Raw genomic sequence first — 24,462 nt, 5'->3', positions numbered from 1 at the left:
CAATGATATACCACTTCCATGACTGAAAAGACAGTATGGATGTGTGTGTAGGTATACACATACACACAATATATATATATACACACATATATAATATTTGTGCATGTAAAATATATATAATTTATATTATGCCAAGTACTGGCAAGGATATGGAGGAAACATAACTTTCAAATATTGCTGTGGGACTGTAAAATTATACAGCCCCTCCCAGAAATGGTTTGGCAATTCCTCAAAAGCTAAACATAGCGTTATCTTATGATCTAGTAATTCTACTTCTAAATTCCCAAGTAATGGAAACCTATGGTTTGGGTTTTTTTTTTTTTTGTAAGATTTGATTTATTTATTTGACAGAAAGAGACAATAGTGAGAGAAGGAACACAAGCAGGGGGAGTGGAAGAGGGAAAGGCAGGCTTCCCGCGGAGCAAGGAGCCCAGTGTGGGGCTTGATCCCAGGACTCTGGGATCATGACCTGAGCTGAAGGCAGACACTTAATGACTGAGCCACCCAGGCACCCTGGAAACATATGTCTTTACAAAACTTATATACTCTAACATTACTCATAATAGCCAGAAAGTGAAAACAACCAAAAAGTTCCTCAGTTGAAGAATGGATAAAACGTGGCATATATCTATGCAATGAATTATTATTTGGCAATAAAAAGGAATAAAATCCTGACATATGTTACAACATGAACAAACCTTGAAAGCATATACATTAAAGAAGACAGATATATAAGGGCCACATATTATATGAATCCATTTTGATGAAATGTACAGAATAAGAAAATTCATTAAGACAGAAAGGAGGATAGGGTAGGTACATGTTTAGATTTATAAGAAACCACCAATTTCTCAAAGTGCTTGTGCCATGTGATATACCCCAAAAGTATGCAATTTCTAGTTGCTCCACATTCTCACTAATACTTGGGGTCAATCTTTTTTATTTGAATTTTCCTGATGAATAATATTGACTAATGTTTCTTACAATCCGATCAAGTCTTCTAGCCATCTTAATTGGGTTGTCTTCATACTTTTGAGTTTTAAAATTAATTTATGTATTCTCAACACAAATCCCTTTGTCCAACATGTGATTTGCAAATATTTTCTCTCGGGCTGAAGCTTTTCTTTTCCTTCTCATAACGGTTTCTTTCACAGAGCAAACTTTTATTTTTATGAAGTACATTTCATATTTTTTTTATACACCATGCCTTTGCACAACCAAAGGTAATATAGATTTGCTCTTAAGTCTCCTTCTAAAATCTTTGTAGTTTTATGTTTCACATTTAAATCTACCATCCATTTTGGGTCAGTTTTGTATAAGGTGTAACTGCTTATTTTTTCATATGGATGTCCAAATATTCCAGCACCATTGATTGAAAATACTCTTTGGGGCGCCTGGGTGGCTCAGTGGGTTACACCTCTGCCTTCAGCTCAGGTCATGATCTCAGGGTCCTGGAATCAAGCCCCGCATCAGGATCTCTGCTCAGCAGAGAGCCCGCTCACCCCTCCCCCTCTGCCTACTTGTGATCTCTATCAAATCAATACATAAAAATCTTAAAAAAAAAAAAAAACACTCTTTTCTCAACTGAATTGTTCATGTACCTTTGTCAAATATCAATTGACTATGTTAATTTGTCATAAAATGTACCTTATAATTTTGTTCCACTAATCAATGTATCTATCATGTCACTAATATCATATGGTCAAATTACTGTTGCTTTATAATAATCCTTAAAATTAAGTACTTTGAGTCTTCCATCTTCATTCCTTTTCTAAATTGTTCTGGATATTCCAATTGCTTTATCTTCCCTATAAGTTTAGAATCAGTTTATATATCCTAAATACCCTGTTGGGACTGGGATTAAATAAACTCTATAAATCAATCTATGAAAAACTGACATCTTTACTACATTAAGTCTTCCAGTCCATGAACATTATATATATACTCCATTCTTAAGTTCTCTGTTTTGTTTTTCCAGCTTCATTTTATAGTTTTTAGTATACAAAAACTGCATAGATTTTGTTAAATTTATGCAAGATTGGTTTTTGAGTTCTTATAAATGGTACTGTTTTTTAGTTTCCGTTTCCAGTGTGCAGAAATACAACAGATTTTTGCATATTGACCTTGTATCTTATGACCTTGGTAAATTCACTTACTACTTTTAGGAGTAGTGTGTGAGTGCTATAAATTATTTGGAAATTTCTATGTAAGCAAATTATCTAGGAATAGTTATTTCTTCCTTTCCTCTAAGTCTTTTATTTGTATTTCTTGCCTTATTGCACTGGCTAGTCTTCCAGTACAATGTTGAATTAGGAGAGGAAAGAGAGGACATCCTTATCTTTCTCCTGGTCTTATAAGGAAAACATTCAGTCTCTCACCAGTAAGCATAATGTTAGTTGTAGGCTTTTTATAGATGCTTATACAGTTAAGGAAGTAGCCTTCTATTCTTAGTTTGCTATGCATTTTAAAATACATGAACAGATGTTGAGTTTTGTCAAATTATTTTCCTGCATTTGTTGAGAAGATCATGATTTTCCTTCTTTAGTCTCTTAATACAGGGAGTTGACTTGATTAGTTTTCAAATATTGAACTCACCCTATATTCCTGAAATGAACCCCTTGGTCACAAGGTATTATTCTATTGATGGATTTTATTTGATTAGTTTATTGAGAATTTTTACATCTATGTTAACGAGGAATAGTGGTCTGTAATTTCCTCTTCTTCTAATGCCTTTGTCTGGACTTCATATTAAAGTAAAGCCAGTCTCATAAAATGAGTTGGAAGTATTCTCTCCTCATCTACTGTCAGTAAGAGCTATGTGGAATTGGTATTATTCCCTCTTTAAATGTTTGGCAGAATTATTAGTGAAACCATTTGTACTTGGGGCTTTCTTTTTCGAAATGTTTCAAACTACAAATCCAATTATTTTAATAAATAGAGGGTTATTCATGTTACCTATTCTTCTTGGTAAGCTATAATAGCTTGAATCTTTCAAAGGAATAGTGCATGTCATCTAAGTTGTCAAATAGCTCTATGTATAGTTGTTCATAGTATTCCCTTATTATCCTTTTAATGTCTTTAGGTCTGCAGTGATAGCTTGATGAATACTAGTAACTTCCATCTTTTTGTTCTTGGTATGCAGTCGATTTTCACACATTTTGATATGTTTTCATTTTTATTCGCTTTAAAATATTCTGATTTCCCTGTTTTCTCTAAGTTAATGATTTATACTTCATTATGTTTAGAAAACATATTTTATATAATTTCAATTCTTTTAAGTTTATTGAGGTTTGTTTTATAGGATATGACCTATACTGCTGGTAAAATTCCAAAGGCATGTGAAAAGAATGTAAATTATGTTATTATTGACTCCTGCTATCTGCTGTGCCATGAGTAATAAAGTTCTTTATCTCTGAACCATGTATTTCATGACTGCACTGACATCCAAGAAACAATAAAAGTCTAACGTATTAGTTTGTGAAAAGGGTGAAAATATATTCCAGACTGTTTCCTACGCTGCTATGACATATTACCACAAGTTGAGCATCTTGACAAACACAAATTTATTAGCTAAAATTCTGCAGGGCAGAAATCCAGTTACAGCTGAGTTCTCTGAGTAAGAGTCTCAACATGCCAAAATCAAGGTGTTAACACAGCTTCATTCCTTACTGGAGTCTCTGAGGATAAATCAGCTTCCAAGTCATTCAGAGAACTGGCTGAATTCAATTCCCAGCGGTGAAAGGACTAAGGCCTTTGTTTTCCTGCTGGCTATCAGCTGAGAACTTCAACTTCCCTAAGGCTGCCTGCATTTTTCATAATACTGACACCTCCATCTTCAAACCAGTGATGGGACAATGAGTCTCTTCTCAAGTTTGGAATCTTTCTGACTTCTGCTACATCTCTTCTGATTCCAGCTGGAGAAAGCTATCTATTTTTTAAGGGTTCACATGATTAAATTAGGCCCAAGTGGGTAATTCAGGACACTCTCTTAAGGTCCATATGTTAATCATATCTTCAAAGTCATGTTTGACATTTAACAATATATTCACAAATTCTAGAGATTAGGGAGTGGATATATTTGTGGGGAGAGGCGCTGGGGAGGAGGGGAGGGCACAATTTGTCTACCACACAGATACTGAGTTCACCAGGTAATTCTTTACTTCCATTTTTATATTTTTTAATTCTAAATATGCCATTTTTTTACAGCTTCTACTTCTTCACTGAGAACTTGGAACATTTGTGTGATAATCTTGGGTTATGTACTGGACATTTTTAATATTGTGTTATAAATTCTGGGCCCTTTTAAAAACCTCTAAAGAATGTTGATTTTTTGTGTGTGTTTCATCAGGCAAGCAATCCAGTTAGGTTTGGGGTACATGTTCCAATTCTCCCTCTGTGATTCCAATGTTAGAATTTTTAAACCCTTTGTAGTAGTACCGCATGTACACACCACAGAGGCTAATCTGAAATCTGGATGATTATAATTTAGTTCTCAAAGCCTTTGGGATGCTGTTTCAAATTAGTTTCAACCACATGCAGTGTAAGAGTGAGTGTGGGACATCAACTATAACTCTTTAAGATCCCCTTCTTGAACTCCCTGCTCTCTATAAATGCCCCTACTCTCCATCTCCCAGGGGCTCTTCTTCACTGAACTATGACTGGAAGTCCAGAGTGTGAGCCTCTGTACATTGTCATGCACTTCCTGCAACTGGGTCTGACTCTGGGCAAAAAGCATTTGGCCTATGTTTCAATTAATCTGTTATCATATTCCTGCATTGTAAGAGTTCTTGATATATTCTGGATACAATTCTCTCAAATATACGTTTTGTAAACTTGCTTCCCAGTTTTTGGACTGTCTTTTCATTTTCTTAATGGTACTTTTTAAAGAGCAAAAGATTTTTATTTTTAAAAAAAATTTTATGTTGGATGAACTTTTGATTTATTAAAGAAGTTGCAAAAATAGTACAAACAGTTCTCTTACATCCCTCATCTCACTGTCCTAATATAAACATCTGACCTAACCTTGGTAGGATGACTAGAATGAGGAAATTAACATTAGTACTATACCACCATCTAAACTACTTATTCAAAATTCACGTTTTCTCACTAAGGTTTTTTCCAATTTCAAGATCCTATCTAGGATCCCAGGCTGCATTTAGTTGCTATTTCTCGTTAGCAACTTCAGTCTCTGTAACAGTTCCTTTAATTTTCCTTGTCTTTCATGATGGTCACTTTTGAAAAATACTAATCAATTATTTTGTAAACTATCCCCCAGTTTGGACTTGTAACATGTTTTCCCACAATCGGAGTGAAATTATGCATTTTTGGCAAATACACCACAAAATTTTTATTTGTTCTTCTTAGCGCATCATATGAAGGAGTTCATCAATTAAGGAGGTCAATATGTATTATTACTGATGATGCTTACCTCAATTCCTTGGACAAGGAATTGTCCTTCCATTTTTATATTGGAAAATATAAAAATGGTGTTTTCAGGGTTTCTTCACTATAAAGTTACTACGAAGTTTTTCTTTGCAGTCAGTATGTATTTTAGGAGAGATGCTTTGAGCTTATGCTCCTACTCTCCATCCTGTTTTTCCTCAAGCTTTCATTCATTTTAGCATCTATTACCAGACCTTGCCTGAAACAGTTACTACTGTACTATTCGACTTATGTGGTCCTTTTATTTCACTCTTTTCTTCTACATTTATTAATTGGAATTCTACCATAGGAAGAAATATCTTTTTAATTTTTTTAAAGATTTTGTTTATCTGAGAAAGAGAACAAGCAAAGGAAGGGGAAGAGTTGAGGAGAAATAGAAGAAACAGACTCAACACTGAGCACAGAGGCCGACAAGGGGCTTGAACCCAGGACCCCAGGATGATGACCTGAGCCAAAGGCAGACGCCTAAACAACTGAGCCACCCAGGCACCCCTACCTTTTTAAGTTTTTTTTTTTTTTGAGTATACTTGACACATAATGTTACATTAGTTTCATGTGTACAACATAGTTTTTCAACTTCTCTATGTTATGCTCACAAGTATAGCTACCATTTGTCACCATACAACACTACTACAGTATCATTAACTATATGTCCAATACTGTATCTTTTATTCCCGTGACTTACTCAGTCCCTAACTGGAAACCTGTATCCCTCCTTCCCCCTCACTATTTTGTCCATCCCTCTACCACTTTTCCCTCTGCAAACATCAGTTTGTTTTTGTATTTTTAGGTTTGATTCTGCTTTTTGTTTGTTCATTTTCTTTTTAGATTCCACATACAAATGAAGTCATACAGTATTTATTTTGCCTCCTAGGTCCATCCAAGTTGTTGCAAATGGCAAGATCCTTTCTTATGGACGTGTGATATTCCATTTTGTGTATGTGAGTGTGTATGTCTGCAAATATACCACATCTTCTCTATTCATTCATCTATCAATGAACACTTAGGTTGCTTCTCTACTGGCTATTGTAAATAATGCTGCAATAAATATAGGGTTTCATATATCTTTTAGAATTATTGTTTTTGTTTTCTTTGCTAGGAATTAATGGATAATATGGTATTTCTATTTTTAATTTTTGAGGAACTTCTATATTGTTTCCACAGTGGCTGTACGTTCCCACCAACAGTGTACAAGTGTTCCTTTTTCTCCGCATCCTCACCAATATTTGTCATTTCTTATCTTTTTTATTTTAGCCATAGGAAGAACGATCTTTTCTCTCTTATTTAGTTAATCCATTGTTTTTATCAGCTGAATTCAAAGATATTTTAATTCAAAGGTCAATAATAAACTTTTTCTGTAAAGTGACAGTAAATATTTTGGGCTTTGCATGCCATTCAGCCTCTATTACACCTACTCAACTCTGCTGTTATAATGTCAAATCAGCCACTGACAATATGTAAACTATGCATTCTACTTGGGAGCAGTATCACTTTCATGAGGTTTTGAAAAAACTGGTCCTTGTGTGAAGGTCTTACTATTTTTATGAGTAGATACATATAAAGTACATAAACTGATACACAGTATATCTGTGGTAATAGAATTCTGTGGTGAGTTGGGGCAATTAAGAAAAAGAAAATTCCTAAAAGGGCTTCTTAGAAGAACTATTAAAAAAAAAGATTGCAAAAACAGTGGCACACCTAGGTAGCTCTGTTGATTAGGTGTCTGACTCTTGATTTTGCCTCAGATTTGAGATTTGCCTGAGATTCTCTCTCCCTCTTCCTCTGCCCCTTCCTGCTCTCTCGTGTGCTCTCTCTCTCTCTAATAAATCAATCTTTTAAAAAAAGTTGCGGAAATAGTCATGTTTGTTTTCCAATAAAATTTTATTTATAAAAATAGGTGGCCCACAGTCTGGTTTTTGACAATTCCTGTTTTATTCTATGGGTTAAAATTCAAAAAGTATCATTATTTGTTTTATAGCTCAAATTGTTCCATTTGTGACCTTCAGGAGATCCTTCAGGTTGGCTCCCTTATTTTTTCAACAAGCCACTAGCTCTTTTGCATTTGTCTATTTTTTAATATTTTATTTGTTTATTTGACAGAGAGATCACAAGTAGGCAGAGAGGCAGGCAGAGAGAGGGAGAAGCAGACTCCCCAGTGAGCAGAGAGCCCGATGCAGGTCTCGAGCCCAGGACCCTGAGGTCGTGACCTGAGCCTAAGGCAGAGGCTTAACCCACTGAGCCACCTAGGCACCCCTGCAATTGTCTACTTAGAGGCACCACAATATATTCAAGGCTCATCTAGAATTTTTCCTGCTCCATCCTATAATTAGCTACTTCTCCAGGAAGCCCTAATTCCTTTTATTAGAGAATGGTATTTAGAGAACAAGATTGGAGCAATCAATGTGGTCATTGTTACAGAGTGTTATTCCTTCTAGGCTATAGACAGAACTCGGAAATTATATATTATATATATATATATATATCCATGTATATACATATATCTATATTCTGTATCTATGTGGGTATACATCTAAAAACCATGATTTCATATTGATACCTGTGATTCTAATCCAAAACCACAAGTTTTATTGAGAATTTCTCCCTTTATGTATAACTTCTTCCTCGAAGAGTGAGAAATTAGCTTTCAATAAACTAAAGTCTATTTATTTAAGTGTAATAAATAGTTGTTTCAGAATCACTACCCCTGTGAGAAACAATTTTACTAACTAGATTATACCCTTACCTATAGTTCTTTTTGTCTTTATCCTTACAGTATTCAGTCAAGATACTGTTTTCACAGTTCTTGTAGGTTAATTTGCTCCCTGCAGAGCTCAGTGGTTGAGAGGAAAGAGCTTGCAAAACTGTAAGTAGAGTTTCTCTTTCTCTTTTTTACTTAGTTATTTTACAGTCTTGGTATTCTCTATTTACTTAATGGTAAGGCTATAGCTTTGCATAGAAATTTCATACTTGTGAAATGATTATGCATTGTTTAGGGAAGAAATTTTGGAAAGCTACTTACTATACATCCACCACTATCTTTGGTTACCTGGAAGTTTGAAAAGTTTTAATTTTATTCCAGTTCAATTTATAATTTTCTTTTTCATAAGTCATCCATTTTATGCCCTATTTCCTATACTTTTTTTGTACCAGTTTTATAGTGTTCTCTTTGATGTTTAAGACATATGATCTAATATGAGTTAAATTTTGCATATGGTGAGATATAACTGAGTTCATTCCGCTCCCCCCCCCCACAAGGATATTAGGTTATTTTTAACATCATTTCTTGAAAAGCCTTTTCAAGATTCATCTAGAAGTCTTTAAGATTCATCTTTTCAAGATTCATCTAAAAGTGTCATCAAAAATACTGATATAGGTGAATGAGGAGAATCGCTGGAGCAGGCAAGAAAGGGCAAGATCTCATGCACACGTTGGAGGATTAATATGAGATAGGAGTTGGATGTACTGCTGGAATCTGAAAGTTCTGATGCTCCAATATTCTTTTTTTAAGTGACATGAAGATTTATTCTGGATTATCTACCAGAGTCACAACTCCTATTTCTACCTACTAACACTTCCAGAAGTAGTTAAACCTTAGGCTAATATTTAAAAATGGTGCATCCTTAATTTACCAATTATATACAGACATCCTAGTAATCAAATTCATCAGCATTACTAAGCAACTAACTAAAATTTCCTTTCTTCACAAAGATTTATTGCCTGGAGTATAGCATAAGGAATAAAGACTCTGTAAATGACAGAATGCTCAAAATGTATTTCTATTCATGACTGTAGGCACTTTCATCTCAGACCAAATAATATAGGAACTGATAGAAGTTTCAGCTGCCTTCTTTGTTACTAGACGCCTATTTGAGATAAAGCCACCCCAATGAGTGAGTCTACTTTCCAGGGCCAGCTGGGCTTAGAGCTGAGCTGGGCACAGGAGGAAAGCAGACGAAAACACATGACTCTACTGTGCAAATGTACTTTGACCCAAGCTGCACAACGGCCAACAAATAGAGTAAACTCGTAGCAAGTTCTCCAACTTCAGTATCTTCTGGTTAATGTTTCCCTTCTAGTTAATCACAGTCAGGACTGGAACCCAGGCTGTCTGACTCCCAATTTGGTGTTCCTTCTCTGTTAGGATATCCTTGTCATGCCTCTGAAAATGGTTGTTGGCAATATATAGTTGCATTGGTGGAAACATTTGAATGCAAGAGCTGCAACTTATTAGGCTGCTATATTACACCCTGGGCATGTGGATTGAGTCCAGGATGGTTCCAGTTTTCTTAATGAGAAAGAAAGCATAAGTATTTTTCTAGTTATTCTTGGAGTCAATATTACAGTTAAGCTGCATTCCACATATTAACTAGTATATTGCTCAACAAAAACTGGAACTCAACAACACTTACAGAGATCTCAGAAATAGACCCCCATAAATATAGTCAACTGATATTTGACAAAGGAGGAAAAGCAATACAAAGATCGTCTCCCTCTTCAACAAAGAGTGCTAGAACCGGACAACTACATGCAAAAAGTGAATCTAAACACAGACCTTAGCGTCCTTCACAAAATTTAACTCAAAATGGATAATAGACCTAAAGATAAAACATAAAACTATAAAGTTCCTAAAAGATAACACAGAAAAATATCTAGGTATGGTGGTGCCTTTTTAGGTACACCACCAAATACAGGATACATGAAAGAAATAACTGATAAACCGACCTCATTAAAAAATTTCTGCTCTGTGAAAGACAACATCAAGAACATTTGAAGACAAGCCACAGTGTGGGAGAAAACATTTGCAAAAGACACATCTGATAAAGAACTGTTATCCAAAACATACAAAGCCCTCTTAAATCTCAACAATAAGAAAACAACCCAATTACAAATTAGGCCAAAGACCTTAACAGACCCCCTCATCAAAGAAGATATACAGATGGCAAATAAGCATATGAAAAGATCCTTCACATCATATGACATCAGGGAAATGCAAATCACAACATGATACCACTACATGCCTATTATTAGAGCTACATGCCTATTAGAACATGCCTATTAAAATTCAGAACACTGACAATGCCAAATGCTGATGCTGATGAGCAAAAGAGACCTTCATACATTGCTGGTGGGAATGCAAAATGGTACAGCCATTTTGGAAGAAAGTTTGGTGGTTTCTTACAAAACTAATCATACTGTTAACATACAATCCAGCAACTGTGTTCCTTTATACCCAAAGGAATTAAAAACTTCTATCTAACCAAAACCTGCCCATAGATGTTTACAGGAGCCTTATTCATTATTGCCAAAACTTGGAAGCAACCAAGATGCCCTTCAGTAGGTGAAGGGATAAATGAACTTGGTACATCCAGACAAGGGAATATTATTTAGCACTAAAAGGAAATGAGCTATCAAGCCGAGAAAACACGGTTGGAAACTTAAATGAATATTACTAAGTGAAAGAAGTCCATTTGAAAAGATTACATACTGTATTATTCCAACTATATGACCTTCTGGAAAAGGCAAAACTATAGAAACAGCAGGAACATCAACTGGTTGGAATGGGGGAGCTAGGGAGTATACAGGTAGAGCACAGAGGACTTTTAGGTCAGCAAAAATACTGTATAATGATAGACATATGTCACTGCACATTTGTCCAAACCCAAAGAATGTTCAACACCACGAGTGAACCCTAAGGTAAACTATGGATTTTGAGCGATTATGATGTGTTAACACAGGTTTATCCTTTGTAAAAAGTATACCATTCTGGTGAATGATATTGATAATGGGGAGGCTATTCGTGTGTGGGGCAGGAGGTATATGGGAAATGGGTACCTTCCTCTCAGTTTTGGTGTATAAGCCTAAAACAGCTCTTTAAAAAAAAAAAAAAAAAGACTTTAAGGGAGGGGCTCCTGGCTGGGTCAGTCAGTAGAGAATGTGACTCTTGATCTCAGGGTCATGAGTTTAAGCCCCACATTGAGCACAGAGCTTACTTAAAAAAAAAAAAAAAAAATACTTAAAAGGAAATCTCTAAAATACAGTAGTATTATTTCCAGATTGCAAGACCACAGGTAAATATTTTTCTACAGCTTTCAATTTTCTATAATTGTATTTGATAGTATATTATTGCTACTTTAAAAAATATAACAACTACCCTTTGAGGGGGAGGTTCATGAAGCCTCTCACATTCCATATGATGTCAAACTTCAGACTCCTATGTAGTCTCTTTATGGTTGCAAAAATTGCCCTTTGCAAGTGCATGTCATCTGAATCTAATATCCAGGTTACAGGTAACATTCCTATCATGCCAGTAGAGCCACCTTCTGTAGAGTTTTATGTGTTAAATACATTGTCCACAGGTTAACTAATAATTAGAAAAGTCACACTGCAACCACATAATGGATGACTAGTCTGTGGGCTCTGTAGTTAGTTATCACCTATGGCCTTTCATTTTCCATTCCTGGCTGGGAATTATGCCTTGTTCCCTGATCAACCATCTATAAAGACAGGGATTCTGAGGTGGGTAGACTTGGTTATATCATCACCCTGTGGCTAATTTAAATAATACCATGAGCAAAATCAAGTTAAAACTGCGAATTCTTTAGAATAACTGCTTATGGTGACTATAATTACGTTGCATAGACTAAATGAATAACATAATGAGAGCTTTTACACTAGCAGCAGTAGTGTCTAGTACTGTATCTCCTGACCAAGAAAGTCAGTCCTCCCATAGTGATGAAAAGAGATTCCAATGGATTGGGGGCAAAGAATAGATGTGTTCCACCTTGGGAGGTGAAGTAGATACATGATTCACAGGAAGAGTGGCAGGATTTCCTTGACAAGGTGACTGTCCCTCTCAGTTCATCTAACTGATGTGGGGACTGGGCTACGTACACTTCTTTTGCCATCAATTTATTTCTGGGTCTTTCATTTAAGTGCTCCCTGTTATGCCACATGCCATGCTTCTAGCATCCATGACAAAGACCTCTCACTTTTTTATGCTCCATCAAGAGGCTAACGCCATCCATAACATGGCAATGATACTCCAGAATTCTCACTTCACATCCAATCGGTCTGTTTTATCCCTATATTCCCCGGCTTCTTACTTAAAGTAAAATAGGTATTCTGCCCTCAATTGTGAATAACAATGTTGTTTTCAGAGTGAAATCTGAGTTAACAACACCTACAATCACAACCTCATTTGCCAATCCAGCATTATAAGCTGCCCATCTCAGAAGAAAAAAAAAACTAAGAATTTTGTGGTGTTATAAATTGAGCCTGACTACAGACCAAAAAAGCTAGATCCAGGGTGCAAGGTCCATCTTTGGTCCCATGCTTATTCCCTCATGCTAGCAATCAACCAACACCAAGGAATTAGTCCCCCCCTCCCCAATGCTTTCTACTTTAGATACACAAGCCAGTATAAGATGGGCACTGTATTTCACATGACCATTTAGAATCCAATCCTCCTTTAAATTACATTGGCCAACAGAATGTAATACTTCAGGTAGGAAATCCAGGTACTATTAAGGCCTTTGTACTAGTTCTTGGTGTCTTTGGCCAATATGGTGATGCCATGTGCCTCTTAGAATAGATACTACTGTAGCCTAAGCAGTGTGTTTATGCTGATTAGATGTAACTCCTTGCCAGTGCTATGCTCTCTGAATTTTGATCCATATTGAGACAGAAATTCTCCAGCAAGGAGAATTTGCTGGCCTTTAGGACTGAAGTCTGTCTGCCTGCTGTTAGTGGTGCTTTATGCTTGGGTAGTGGCAATATGTAGTCTGAAGCCCTACGAAACACATCATTCTCTGACTGGACATGAACCTAGCATGCTATTTGAACTGTCTATGCAAGTACATCAATTTAGAATTTCATAGGGTGGAGAGGATCTGTCCTTTTGATATACTTATGTTTCTTATCAAATACTAACATATTTGGTCTATCTCTGAGTGCAGACCCTGGCTTCAAAATGGAATTTATTAATGGACAATCGGGATCTCCATGGTCCAAATTACTCAGACAAACCCACTGCAACCATTTGAGTCTGTTGAAATCATCACCCAGAGCACAGAGTTACACCTCACTTGATACCATCCGTGCACATTAATTTTGCACGTTAAGTGAACTGTCCAGGTGCCCAGTGAGTGAGCACTTTCCTGGACTGATGATGCATGATATCTATTAGTGTTTTAAGTCCCTGATGATACTGAGCAAATTCATCAACAGAAAACCATACTGAGGACATGTTGAGGATTGCTTTTTTTTTTTTTTTGGTAATATATCTTCAAACATGGAGATTTATGCTATCTACCATGGGGGGACCTTAAGCAAGAGGTCTGAAGTTTTTAAAGGGATTTCAATACTTAGCAAATTATCCACATCATTATATAATGCATAATAGTAAGTGAATAAATTTGACCAGGCTCTGAATTTTTTTCAGGTTGACTTCCTAGCCCACCAGCTAAACATGGATTACTACCATATTTACAGCAGTGGTTTTCAATCCTGGCTGCCTTAGAACCATCTAGGAAGCTTAAAATTTTAAAACAGAAGCAAACAACAACAAAGAAACTATACTCAAGACCTACCCTAAACAAATTAAATCAGAACTTTCAGGGATGAGATTCAGCCATTGGTGGTTTTATTATGTTTGCTTTGTTTTTATCTGCTAAATGATTCTAATATATAGCCACAGTTGATAATCAGGAATCTAGAGCAGTGGTTTTCAAACATTAGACTATATCAGTATTACCTGAAAGTGAATAAAATGGATTGCTGGGTCTTACCTGTATCTACAGTTCCTGATTAGTTCTGGGGGGAAGCCTAAGAATTAGTAGTTCTAATAGTTTCTAGATGATACTATGCTGCTAGTTCAAAGACCACACTTTAAAAAAAAATCACTGATCTAGAGCATGTTTTTCAAATTATGTTTACAAATTATCTGAGAATATTAAAATATAGTCTAATTCAGTAGGTCTGCAGTGGAGTTTGAGATCTGCATTTCTTTCTCTCTTTTTTTAAAGATTTGAGAGAGAGCACGCACTCGTGCACGCACGCACTCATGTGCTCGGTGTGCAGGAGAGAGCGGCCAGAAAGAAAGTGGAGAGAAGCAGACTCCCTGCTAAGCGTGGAGCCTCAACACAGGGTTCAATTCCATGACTCCGAGATTATAACCTGAGCCAAAATCAAGAGTTGGACACTTAACCGACTGAGCCACTCAGGCACCTTGAGATCTGCATTTCTAAAGAGCTCCCAGGTGATACCGAACCTCCTCTGAGGCCCATATCTTTGAGTAGCAGGGAGGTAGGGCTAACAGTCATGTGCCTTCTAGCACACAAATTAGAAGCTGCTGGAAAGGGGCGCCTGGGTGGCTCAGTGGGCTAAGCATCTGCCTTTGGCTCAGGTCGTGATCTCAGGGTCCTGGAATCAAGTCCCGCAGGGAGCCTGCTTCTCTCTCTCTCTCTGCCTGCCTGTCTACTTATGATCTCTCTCTGTTAAATAAATAAATAAAATCTTTAAAAAAAAGAAAAATAAAGTAAAAACAAAAACAAAAAAAAGCTGCTGCTGGAAAAATCCTGAAGAAGGCCAGTTTTGTATACTAATAATGAAGTGACTCATTTTGACTTCCTGCTCATCCCTGTTCCAGCAATCATCTGGATATACACAGTCTCCTGGAAAGTCTTGTGATTAGAATGTAATTATTGTAAAATAGCTAACATCTCCACTAAGGTACTGCATTCTTCACATCTTACTTGTTATACCTAATCACTTCCTTCTCTTGAAATACTCCCTTCATTTGACTTCCATGACCCCACACCCTCTTGGTTTTTCTCCTGCCTCTCTGGTCACATTTTTTTAATCAGTTCTTTTTCAAGTTATACATTCAAATGTTGGAGTGCCACATGAATCCATTTTTTTTTTTTTTAGATCTTTTCTCCATCTATACTTAATCCCTCAGTGACTTCATGGCTTTATTAAATATTATCTACATACTAATAACACCTAAATTTATAGCAGCCTAGACTGCTCCCCTGAATCACAGACACATATGTTCAACTGCCTAATTTACAACTCCATTTGATGATTAGTATCTCATATTTAACACTTCTAAAACAGAATTCATGGTCTTTTCTCCCAAAACATAAAATTTTCCCTTCCCACAGTCTTTCCCAGTTCAGTAATTATCAATTCCATGCTTTCAGTTGTTTCAGCCAAAAACGTGATTATCACTGACCTATCACAAGTTATATCTGATCCATAAGCAAATCATGTTGTCTCTATCTTCGAAATATAGCTGACCTTTTCTTACTACCTGCACTGTTAGCATTCTGGCACAAGTCACCCATATCTCTTCACTAGATTATTCCAGCAGTCTTTTCCCATCTTGCCCCTCTCCCTGTCTGTTCTGAACCTTGGAGCCAGAGTGACCTTGATAAACCATTAAGTCAAATTATGTCGTTAACTTGATTAAAGTATTCCAGTAACTTCCAATCTCAAATGAGAAGACTAAAATAAAATCCTCACAGCCCAGGAAGTCCTATGCAATCTGCCCCACAACCACTACTTCAGCAGACCTCATTTCTTACTAATATCACTCAAATTCACTGCACTCCAACCACACTCACTTTCTGACTTTGCCTCACTCCTGAGCATTCCACTTCAGGGCTTTTGCACATGATAATTCCTTTGTTTGAAATGTCCTTCCTTTAAAATACCCACACAGCAACACATTCCCTTATCTCCAAGTCTCTACTCAAGTGCTATACTTTACAGTGAGGCCTTCTTGACTATCCTATCTAAACTCTTTCCAATAGTTTCTAGTCTCTACCTCACTTTCTTTTTTTTTTTTTTTTAGCCCTTATACACAATATATACAGTTGGCCCTTGATCCACTTATATGGAGATTTTTTTTCAGTCAGTATATTATAAGACTTTAAGTGTATTTTCTTTTCCTTAGGATTTTTTTTAAAATATACTTTTTAAAGATTTTATCTATTTATCTGAGAGAGAGACAGAAGTGGGGGCCCAATCCCAGGGCCCTGAGATCATGACCTGAGCCAAAGGCAGACACTTAATTGACTGAGCCACCCAGGCCCCCTTCCTTAGGATTTTAAAAACCTTTTCTCTTACCTTACTTTATTGTAATTATATAGTATAAAGTACATACAACATACAAAATATATATTAATCAATTGTTTATGGTATTGCTAAGGCTTCTGTTCAATAGCAGGCTATTAGTTAATTTCTGAGAAAGTCAAGTTATATGCAGGTTTTCAACTGCATGGGGGAGTCAGTGCCCCTAAGTCCTGCACTATTCAAACACATTATAATTATATATAAATACCATCTAATATATATACTATATCCTATACATTTGTATATAACATATGTATATAGTACATATGAAGTATGTACTGTATACACATATTGTATATAATATATATATACCAGATAATATATTTCTTGTTTATTCTATATCTTCCCCCAGTAGATATAAATTCCAAGAGGGTAAAGAATTTCATCTGTTTGGTTCACTGCTGTATCTCTAATGCTAAGATTAGTCCCTGGTAAATAATAGGTACTCAATAAATACTTACTGAAAGAATATGAAATACCCATTTCTATGCTAAGATGTCTCCCAAATGCCACCAAAGAAAGTGTCTGAAGAAAGTCAGAGTAACCGACTGTGGCAAGTAAATAAAAAAAGATGAGAACAGAGAGTTGATCAATGGATGTGGCAATGTGGAGATAACTGGTGACCTTGACAAGAGCTGCTATGGTAAAACAGAAAGACTGAAGGGACAGAAACAGAAAGGACTGAATGGGAGAAAAAGAACTGAAGGGGCATCTGGGCGGCCCAGTCAGTTGATGACCTGCCTCATGGTTTCAGCTCAGGTCGTGATCTTGGCATCGTGAGACCGAAACCCGCATTGGGCTCTGCACTCAGCATGGAGTCTGCTTGAGATTCTCTCTCCCTCTCCCTCCATCCCTCCCGCTCACACTCTCTATAAAATGGATAAATCCTAAAAAACAAAACAAAACAAAACTGAAGATAGTGAGTACAAATAATTCTTCCAAATATTCTCTCTCTTTTTTTTAAATTTTATTTATTCATTTGATAAACAGAGATCACAAGTAGGAAGAGAGGCAAGCAGAGAAAGAGGAAGGGAAGCAGGCTCCCCACTGAGCAGAGAGCCCGATGTGGGGCTTGATCCCAGGACGCTGGGATCGTGACCTGAGCTGAAGGCAGAGGCCCTAACCCACTGAGCCACCCAGGCGCCCCCAAATATTCTCTCTTAACAATATATATATACCAGATAATATATTTCTTGTTCATGAGACCACTGCATACAATGCTATACCTTCCCAGGATGCTATACCTTCATTCATTCTTTTGATGACATGTCCTCCAGTTTTCCTTAAAAACCCAGTTAAAGTACTATATTCACTAAGAAACATCGTTGTGAACTGTTATGTCCCCATGTACATACCAGATTACAGGTATACCAGCGCTATCCCTAGTACACATAGTATCCTAAGTAATTCTTCACTTGACTGATTGTATCTTTATACTCATAATATTTTCAGGCAGGACCCTTACAGGAAGGTAATGCTCAATAAATATAGGTATCTCCCATTTTTTTTTTTGAAAATTCATCACGCCACCCTGCTTTACTAAAGACCTACTTTAGAACCTGTTTTCACTAAATGACAGGAACCTGAAAAGGAATTTAGCTTTCACCAAAAAAAGGTAAAAAGCAGAAATAGCATTTCTTTTACTGCAAGCTGTCACAGAGCATATACCCCAAGCAGGGAGAGCGGCCCCCCAAAGCTCCTTGCTTGGAACTACATTCAGCCTCTCAGCATCAAGCCGTCATAGTTTTGAAGTGTGTCTGTGACCATGTGCACTTTAGATTTCAATTTAATTTGTGCATCCATTAGCAATATGTATCCTAAGGTATCAGAAAAGCTAAGAGAAGTTATTTTTTGGGTGAAAGAATGTACAAAAAAATTTCTATATGATTAATGGTAATTGCTTCTTTGCTTTACACCATTTTGGCTTTAAAAAGTTTCGGGGCGCCTGGGTGGCTCAGTGGGTTAAGCCTCTGCCTTCGGCTCAGGTCATGGTCCCAGGGTCCTGGGATCGAGCCCCACATTGGGCTCTCTGCTGAGCAGGGATCCTGCTCCCCCGCCGCCCCTCTGCTTGCCTCTCCGCCTACTTGTGATCTCTCTCTGTTAAATAAATTTAAAAAAAATTTTTTTTTTTAAAGTTTCATGAGGACATGCTACTCTCAACGTCTGTTCCTCTCAACGAGGAAACCTGTATTTCCTTCAGGTGTGAAAAGGCCTTGAACAGTAAGTTCTTAATGGTTCTAAGAACTTATTATTCTACATTTTCCTTCATTTATATCTAAAATATATTTCATTAGTTCCCTTCATATTCAAGGAGACATTATAAAACAATAGTAGTTATTATAATGGAAATCTAAAAACCTGACATTTCCCTTAATAAAGATACATTTAGGGGTGCCTGGGTGGCTCAATGGGTTAAGTCTCTGCCTTCACCTCGGGTCGTGATCTCAGGATCCTGAGATTGAGCCCGCATTGGGCTTTCTGCTCCATGGGGAGCCTGCCTCCCCCTCGTTCTCTGCCTGCTTCTCTGCCTACTTGTGATCTCTCACTCTCTGTCAAATAAATAAAATAAAATCTTTTTTTAAAAAAAAGATACATTTAATTTACACTTATGACAACTTGAACTGTTATTCCAGATAATTCCTACCTCTCCCTGAAAACATCTTCTAATTTTATCCCTTAAACTATGCAGTATTTATAAAACAAATAATAAATATTTTGATATCCAAACACATAAGATGAAATCTTACAGAATACAATCATTATATAGTCTGTGAAAGTTAAGCTTACCAAATTCTAGTAACTTAAACATAGGGACATTTTACTAAATCTGTATATATGCTAATATTTTTGGAAGTACTGCTTCTAGATATTACACAGTGCTTAAGAAAATTATGATATTAGGTTTCAAGGGAGGTTTACATCCATTCCTCAAACTGCTTATGTAAAGAATTCTACACATGCATGTTTTGGGATACAGATTGACAGTGAGCTTCCCAAACAGAATCATCTAGAGCAATTAAAAAAATATATATTTCTGGACTTCAATCCTAGAGGATTCCGACTTAGTGCACCTGAGGAAAAGTCTAAAAAATTGGCAAGAAGCTCTTTAGTATATGTGCTGCCGAAGCGAGCACGGCAAGAAGCTCTTTAAACAATTCTGATGATCGGCCAGTTATGGGAAATACTGGCCATATAACTGAAAACACAAGTAGACAACAAGTAGATATGCAGTAATTCCTTCCAGACCTTAAAAAGTTGCACCTTGAACCCATACAAACACAAAAAAATATTGACCAACCATAAGATCAACATTCTGAATTGCTTTTCCAACTATAATTTGACTCATATAATTCAATTCCTATACCATAAATAGAGCTGTTAAAAACCACTTTTACTAGATTGCAATGAAGTTTGATCAGTTTTGTTTCCCGCCCCCCCCCCCACCCGCCCCACTGAATCCATCAGAGTCCCCAGCTCAGCCATGGCTGGGGAGGAAAAGCCACAAGGCCAGGCTTCTCCTCACTCACCAGATTCTCTCCGGTCAGTTGATCAGTTTTCTTTCTTAAGAACACTACCTACCACAATTGAAGAAAAAAGCTACTATAATTCCATTTTGTCTAAGAAAAAAAGTCCCAACCAGAAGCAATGATTATCATCATTCTAACCTGCAACCATCTAATATGGTATGCTTCCCAAAGTGTCTCAGAGGCATTATATAATTTAGGCTCATCACTAACTTGTGAGATACTTTTATCATGTTTAGAAAAAAAAGGAGGGGTGGGCACCTGGATGACTCAGTTGTTTAGGATAAGCATGTGACTCTTGATTTCAGGGTCCTGGGATGGAGCGCCCCTCGGGTTCTGTGTTCAGCAGGGAGTCTGTTTGTCCCTATGACTCTGTGCCCCCCACACATGTGTGCTCTCTCTCAAATAAATAAAATCTTAAAACAACAACTCTATACCTAGAAAATACAGAAACAATGGGCACAGGCACAATACGGAGGTTCACTTGCATAAGGATACCAGAGTCAGGTACCAAAATGTACCAAGCTAACTATAGCTTGACCACCATCAGTGGTCCTCACTAGTGATAAATGATTTGAAAATGGCCAATAATATACACCACTTCAAGAATGAACTTGACAAAAAAGTGTTGGGACATAACTAGAAAAGTAAATTTTAGGGGTGCCTGGGTGGTTTAGCTGGTGAAGTGTCTGACTCTTGATCTCAGCTCAGGTCCTGATCTCAGGGTTTTGAGTTCAAACCCACCACTGGCCTGCACATTGGGCATGGAACCTACTTTTAAAAAAAAATTTTTTTTTAAGTTAATGCACCCTTTGGGAAGACAACTGAGAAAAGTTTCAAAATACCGACCAAGCTATAGATGTGCATCTTGTACTAAAACCAGTAGTCTAGACTTTCATAATTTATTTTATAATTTAAACCTGTAATAAACACTTAAAAGCTGGAGAATTTTATCAGTAACTTGACACACACACACAAAAAAAAAGAAAGAAAGAAAGAAAAATTGACCCTAAAATTCCTCTATTATTTCTGACTGTAGAATGAATTCTTACATGATTCTGTAGTACTGAAATAAATAAAACTAAAGGATAAATTACTAGAGAAGTATGTATAGATAGATAGCAAAAATAAGACAACCACAAGCAACACAAAATGGTAAGACAAGTCAGGTGGCACCACTATTGGCCATACGAGATGCAGTAAGATGACAGAAGAACTGGTAAGCAAATGACAGTCTTTACATTCAATATAGCACCTACATTTTCAAAACCTTAGGCCAACAATCTTCTCATTCTGGAATAATCTTAGCCCCAGACTGTCATATTTGACCAATAAATTCTATGTAAGTTTCAACAAAATATGGAAACAAAACACGATAAAAATAGGATTGACTTTTTATTACTAAAGCTAACATTACAGTAACATTATTTTCCAGCATGTATCACATTTATAAGTATTACATTTTTTGTTGTGACATAATTGAAAAGTTACTGGAGTAGTTTCTATACTTACATCTCAAACACTAAATTGACAAAAATTGAAATGTTTAAAAATTAGATCAATTTCACAAACAAGAATGATCTGTGTCAATATTGTCTGAAATAAAATTTCCAGAGCTCTTTCACTGATTTTTAAGTTACAATCTCAGCACTGTATCTAATACATGCCACTAATTTCAAGATGCTACATGATACAGATTTCACTACCCCAATGCAATGTTTTGAGAAATCTTTTTGTTATAGATTACTTTAAGGATGAACTTTTGCATAAAATCATAACCATGTATCCAATTACGGCAAAAATTAGAGTAGTTTGTCATTTTGAGATATATGTTTGGGCTGCGCAACTCTATATACCAAAAAAAGACAAAAGCATTACCTTCCTTCCTGTTTACTAAAACACAATAACATATAGCTTTAATTGCTGCTGGAAGAATAAACAAAACATAATTTATCCCATCAAATACATCATATTTGATACAGAAAATATCAGGACTACACTGCTCTCCACTACCAAGGAATAAAAAACAATAGAAGTGCACCAGGAGAACACTTCGAAATTGTTCACACATACCCCGCCTACTGAATTCAACCTAACAGCTAGTATCTGGAAGAGGGCTTCAGTCACAGCAGCTTCAACTAAGTAAAACTACTCTCCCCTGTTTTAGTGAGGGAGACCTAACACAAGGAAAAGGAGAGAGAAACTGTAAATGACTAGGGAAAAAGACAAAGAATTGGGGTAAATTCAACTCTTGGAGTGAATGAATAAAAACCAACCAACAAAAACACCATAATCTCAGGTTTTGCTCTCCTTATCTTTACTCATTTTGCTCTACCTTTAGGTTTCCTTCTCCCTTTTAAAAGACCAGAGTTCTATAGAGACCCCACAAACTAGAACTACTATGTTATTTACAAAATGTAAATACCAGAGCATCTTGCCTACAAGATATCAAACGAAGATATTGGACTTGAAATGCCCAATTTAAATCCTGTGGAACATAAATGAAGACTGAGCAACCAAGTCAAATCATGGTATCTCTGTTAAAAACCCAGAAGCAGCACACAAACATGTTCTCAAAATGTTTTTAAATATATTCTCCTTCTGTCAAGGACAAAAATGTTGTGCTTGAAACATAATCAATGGCCTAGAATCATTTCTGCAGCTTTTCACTTTATTTGTCAAAAAAGTTCCGCTGAGACACTGATTGGAAATTAAATTTCAAATATACCGCTCACTAAAATGTAAACAAGCACTCACACCAATTTTAAGGTAATGCCCAAAGAATAATTAATATGGGGGGGGTTAAATAAAAAGCACAAAACTGAACTTATTAGGAGTACTTTCGGGAAAAAAACAAAAACTAGAGAATTAGAAATCAGTGGTCATCACTTTTAGCTGCTTCTTCAGATTAAACCCTCCACACCAAAGTGCCCTCAGGCGTGCAAATTGTTAATTTCCAATGAATCACCTGAAGGCTGCAGGGGTTTCTTTTCTGTCTGCTGATAACAGTAGGCAGTGAAATCTGAACTCATTATTATGGCCACGAGGTGAGTGCCCTCCAGGCTGCCACCTGCGCGCGCTTCCCAAGACCTAGAATTTTAGAGCTTGCAGTATTTTTGTCAGTTTCCTATTAGGCAAAGGATCTCCACCTTGGTGCTTTAAAGAACTCGTTTAATAAGAAATCTCTGGCGGGATTTAAAGGAATAAACTGCTACCAAAATAACCTTTTTTGCAGTTTTCATAAATCTGGAGGAGGAAGGGGGCACAAAGCCATAAAACCGAACGCCCAGGTGTCACCGCACCGACCCGACGGAGAGACTCTAGAACACGGAGACTCTAGAACACGGGGAAAGGCGTTTGTCGGGTGTCACCAGGGTGGATCCGGGACAAGACACTGGCGGGTTTCTGTCTGGGGCGATGCTCCCTGCAGGAGCGGGTCAGGGCAGGCACCCAGAAGGACGCGCAAGTGCCAACTCCGCGAGCGGTTCGCGGGGCTGACGGCCGCCCCCGCCCCCCCCCCCACCCCGTACCTGATGATGTCGTCGCTGTGGCCCCGGTAGAACTTCTGTCGATGCTCCCGCGGGCTGTACACCACGCCGACGCCCGCCACGAAGTACACGATCTCCTTGGCCGCCGTGTAGTAGAGGTTGTTGCGGCACTGGTGGCCCCGGTAGCCGTACACCCACTCGAGCCGCAGGTGGCAGTTCGGGGCGCTCCGAGCCGCCATGTCGGGGCGCCCACCCCGCCGCTCCAGCTCGGGCCCGCGGCGGCGACAGGCGGCCGCGGCCCCGCGAAAACAGCCCTCCCGCTGGCGGCCGGGACTTCCCGCCTGCCGCGTCCTCTAAGCCGCGCCGGGCAGGTGCATGTCGCCTCTTCTGGCCGCCGCCGCCGCCTCAGCCCACGGGCGGGAGGAGAACCCTCGCCTCGCGAAACATGCTGAGGGCCGCGGACGCCGCCGGCCGTCAAGTGAGATGCCGCACGCCCTGCGTCCGCCTCGGCTCGTCTCCGCGGCCCGCAGCGCCCAGGCTTTGAGCCGAGCCGAGCGAGGTCCCGCCCCCCGCCTCCACTCGTAAGCCACCGCCGGCGCAACCGGCTCCCCGCCCCGGTCACCTGCGGCGTTCGCGTCCGGCCGCGGCCTCGTCCCAGTCCCTCAGCCCCGCGCGCTCGCGCCGCGCATCCCCGGACCGAAAAAAGCGGCGGCGCGGTCTCGCGTGGCCCCGCCCCCAGCCGCCGTCGCCGCCCACGCCGCCCGCGCCCGCTTCGCCCCGCCCTTCTCAGCTGGAGACAGTGAGGGCGTGCGGAGCTGCAGGCGACCGCTGCTGGCCGGCTCTCCTCCAGCGACGGAGCCCTTACCCACCCG

The 24,462-nt window shown here is 38.2% G+C and overlaps 1 protein-coding gene across 5 annotated transcripts in view; it reads right to left on the bottom strand.

Annotated features, from left to right (window-relative positions):
- EML5 (EMAP like 5) overlaps window positions 1-23,919 on the bottom strand; it is a 174,334-nt gene extending 150,415 nt beyond the window's left edge. For all 5 annotated transcript variants that reach the window (XM_032344726.1, XM_032344727.1, XM_032344728.1 and 2 more), the window contains exon 1: window positions 23,633-23,919. In XM_032344726.1, coding sequence (XP_032200617.1) covers window positions 23,633-23,829 — 197 coding nt within the window. In that variant the 5' untranslated portion in view covers window positions 23,830-23,919. The remainder of the gene's footprint in view (window positions 1-23,632) is intronic.
- Between the last annotated feature and the right edge of the window lie 543 nt (window positions 23,920-24,462).

This window comes from Mustela erminea, chromosome 5, assembly GCF_009829155.1.
Source record: "Mustela erminea isolate mMusErm1 chromosome 5, mMusErm1.Pri, whole genome shotgun sequence".
Classification (NCBI taxonomy): domain Eukaryota; kingdom Metazoa; phylum Chordata; class Mammalia; order Carnivora; family Mustelidae; genus Mustela; species Mustela erminea.
Note: the sequence above shows the minus strand (reverse complement) of the source record. Positions and strands in the feature narration are given on the sequence as shown.